The sequence below is a fragment of the Trichechus manatus genome, unplaced genomic scaffold (assembly GCF_000243295.1).
Source record: "Trichechus manatus latirostris isolate Lorelei unplaced genomic scaffold, TriManLat1.0 scaffold00069, whole genome shotgun sequence".
Taxonomy (NCBI): Eukaryota; Metazoa; Chordata; class Mammalia; order Sirenia; family Trichechidae; genus Trichechus; species Trichechus manatus.
The window spans coordinates 14,049,306-14,052,632 of NW_004444005.1; the positions used below are offsets into that span (position 1 = coordinate 14,049,306).

At 60.2% G+C, this 3,327-nt stretch overlaps 1 protein-coding gene across 1 annotated transcript in view; it reads left to right on the top strand.

Annotated features, from left to right (window-relative positions):
• Positions 1 to 3,327, top strand: part of SHANK3 (SH3 and multiple ankyrin repeat domains 3) — a 56,674-nt gene that overhangs the window by 12,949 nt on the left and 40,398 nt on the right. Inside the window, exons 9-10 of the mRNA XM_004380088.1 lie at positions 861 to 938; positions 2,340 to 2,406. Of these exons, the coding sequence (XP_004380145.1) occupies positions 861 to 938; positions 2,340 to 2,406 (145 nt within the window). The remainder of the gene's footprint in view (positions 1 to 860; positions 939 to 2,339; positions 2,407 to 3,327) is intronic.

The following is a 3,327-nucleotide window of genomic DNA, read 5'->3' on the forward strand; positions in this document are numbered from 1 at the left end:
GTGAGGTGTGACTGCATGTGTGCATGTGTGCCCCATCCTCCGTGTATGTGTACCGTGAGGTGTGACTGCATGTGTGCATGTGTACCTCATCTTCCATATATGCGTACACTGAGGTGTGACTGCATGTGTGTGTGTGTGCATGTGTGCCCCATCCTCCGTGTATGTGTACAGCGAGGTGTGACTGCATGTACGTGTGTGCATGTGTGCCCCATCCTCCGTGTATGTGTACAGTGAGGTGTGACTACATGTGTGCATGTGTACTTCATCTTCCATATATGCGTACAATGAGGTGTGACTGCATGTGTGTGTGTGTGCATGTGTGCCCCATCCTCCGTGTATGTGTATAGTGAGGGCTTGTTGTGTATGTTTAGGCGTGTGTGTGCAGTGTTGAGTCTCCTTACAGGCATGACTTGGGTGTGTGCCCTGTATGCTGAGGCGTGATTATCTGTGCACCATGTCGGAGACCCGTGTGCTGCGTGTCACTCATCGTGTGGTCTGTGTCCTGCAGCGTTGTGGCTGCACTGCAGCTTTGTAAACCAGTGTGTGCGGCACTTGTTCTCTGAGCACACACCTGTGTCATGTGCACATCTGTGTTCTGAAGAACCAGAGATGAACTGTGCATGTCTGGGCCAGGTGGAACTGTGCGTGTGCACCGAGTCGTGCTCATCCATGTCACCTGTATACACTCATGCCCCGACGTGGGGTGTGGTGAGTGTGTGTGCACCTACCTGCAGACTTGGTGCCTGGTGCTGTGGGTGTGCGTGTGCGTGCTCGGGCTAAGGGGCAGTGTCCCATCCTGAGCACATTACTCTGGCCCGCATCGTCCTGACCACCCGTTGTCTCTCTTGCCACCTCCCTAGGAGAGCTGTGCCCGCGTCCTCCTCTTCCGTGGTGCCAACAAAGATGTTCGCAATTACAACAGCCAGACAGCCTTCCAGGTACAGGTGGTCCTGACCCCGGGAGGCTGCGCCTGGGCTGTGCCATCTGTCCGTCTGTCTGTGCCTGTGTGACTTGCCCTCTCTGAATGTTGGTTCTCAGCTGGAAAGCAATCAGGGAGCCCCAGCCCAGATTGCACTGGGTGGGGTGCAGGAAGGAGGCCAGAGCGGGGTGTAAGGAGGGGTCCCCTGGGGACAGTTCCCTGATCTTCTTCCAGGGAGAGAGGAGCCAGAAAGGACAGGAGGTTCTGGGGGAGGAGATGAGGTATAGGCCAGAGCCCTAGGATAAAGTGTGGGCCAGACCCCCAGAGGCGGGCCGGCATAGAGGCCAAGCTGGGGCATTGCGAGCCACCACTGGCACAGTGTGGCCATGTTTCTTGAGCCCCTGCTCAGGCGGGCTGAGCTCTTGGCGTGGGATGAATCGGGGACAAGGTCCCTGATGGTGGGGCCTGGAGTTTGCTAAGTGGGGCCACATCACAGGCCCTCTGGACCGTAGGAAGGGCGTGGACTCTGTTCTCAGTGGTGGGGACCCTTCAGAGGCCTCTGAGTGTGACGGACTCGCCTTGAGTTAGGTCTCAAAAGGATCAGTGTTGCAAGACGAGTTGTGAGGAGCATTCAAGACTACAGTGGTGTCTGTGTTAAGGGTCAGCTAGGTGGTGGCCGGTGTGAACGGGCATGGGCATGTCGGAAGGTAGATGCAGGCAAGGCAAGTGTGAGGCTGTGGTGGGGCTGTCTGCTGAGCTGGGATGGGCTGGGGGCTCCAGGGGAGGTTGCAGGGGTGAGTTAAGAGTTCCAGGTAGGGTGGTCGATGCCCTGGCTCAGTCCTGAAGGGCCCGTGTCCCCAGAGCCCCCCTCAATCCAGGCAAACTGCACGGTGGTCGTCCCAGGCGTAGGGGGGTTAGACTGAGGCCTGTGCAGCCAGGGAGGGGGAGGAGCTGGAGGGCTAAGGCCTGGGCCCCACCGAGGAAGGCCCCCAGAAGAGCCTGAGAACTGACAGGGGTTGGGGCTGGGGGCTGGGGGCCTCTGAGCTCCCCCCTGGGACATCAGCCCTCCCTCAGCGACCTTGCAGCCCAGATTGGGAAAAGTCAGCTCCTGTTTCCTCTGTACCCCATGAGAGGTGGATTTGTCTCGAGGGGCCGGACTGTGGCCTGTGTCCTCTCCCGTCCCCTCCCCCATCTCCCCTTGGCCTCAGTGCCTTGCCCCGACAGGCCTCTGTGGGTCCCTGGGCAGGTCTGCTTGGCTTGCCCCTGCTCTGCCCCGCCCACCTGCCATGTCCACGGTGCTCACCTCTGTCCCTGTGTGGCACACAGTAGGCCAGTGCTCGCAGAATGAGTGGTGGCTGCTCCACTGGTATGACATGTCCACGCTCCTGTCTCCGTCCTACCCCCTCACCCTGCCCCCCAGGTCGCCATCATTGCTGGGAACTTTGAGCTCGCCGAGGTCATCAAGACCCACAAAGACTCTGATGTTGGTGAGTCCCCCCCGCGGCCCTTGAGCATGGACTCGTGTGGTCGTCGAGCCCCCCGACCTTCCTCCCTCTTCCACTCTGCGAGGTCAGTGGTCAGTGGCCCTGCAGGGTGAGGACAGCGTGGGATGGGTTATGCATGGGGTGGACGGAGGTTTAGTGTCAGGGCCACTGTGTCCCACTGGGAGGCCTGCAGGGGTCAAGGCTGTGGCTCTCAGCCACTGGCCCTTGTGTGAGCCCCAGCGGCCCCCAGGGACAAGTCAGAGTCCAAGCACGCGTCAGAGGGACAAAAGCATGTCAGGGGGTGGGACAGGCCTGGACCAGCCCAGCCTGCCCTAGGGCCCAGGGGCTAAGGCCCCTGCTGTGTGGGGACTAAGAAGGAAGCGCAGGGTGGGGCAGGGCCGTCGTCCGGGTGCCCGAGTCTCTCTCTCATGTGTAGGGTGGAGGAGCTGTGGGAGAGGCTGGGGCAGCTGTGTCTGACCATAGGCATGTCGAAGGTGGATGCAGGCAAGGGAAGTGTGAGGCTGTGGTGGGGCTGTCCCTTCCTGACGCCTCCACGTTCTGGCCTTGCTGCCTCTGGCTTTTTCTGGAACAGGCTCCGACTCCCTTCCTGCCCTGAGTACTCGCTTGTGAGCATGGGGTGGGGGTCCACTTTTAAAGTTAAAAGTGACAGTGGGCGGCGGAGGGCAGACTGGGGTTAGGGTCAGAGTCCTGCCTGGTTCTTACGTGAGGTTAGGGCTGGCTTTGAATTTTGACCTGGTGTTAGGGTGAAGGTCAGGTTCTCCCCCGATGAGGCAGGTCCGTGAGCTGAGGGATGGCTGGGTGTCCCTGTGCCCTACACACTCGGTGTGGTGGAGCCTGTACGCTTGGCAGGTCTTGCTGAGGGAGGCTGAGCTGATGGGGCCTGTGGGGTGGGCGTCCAGGTTC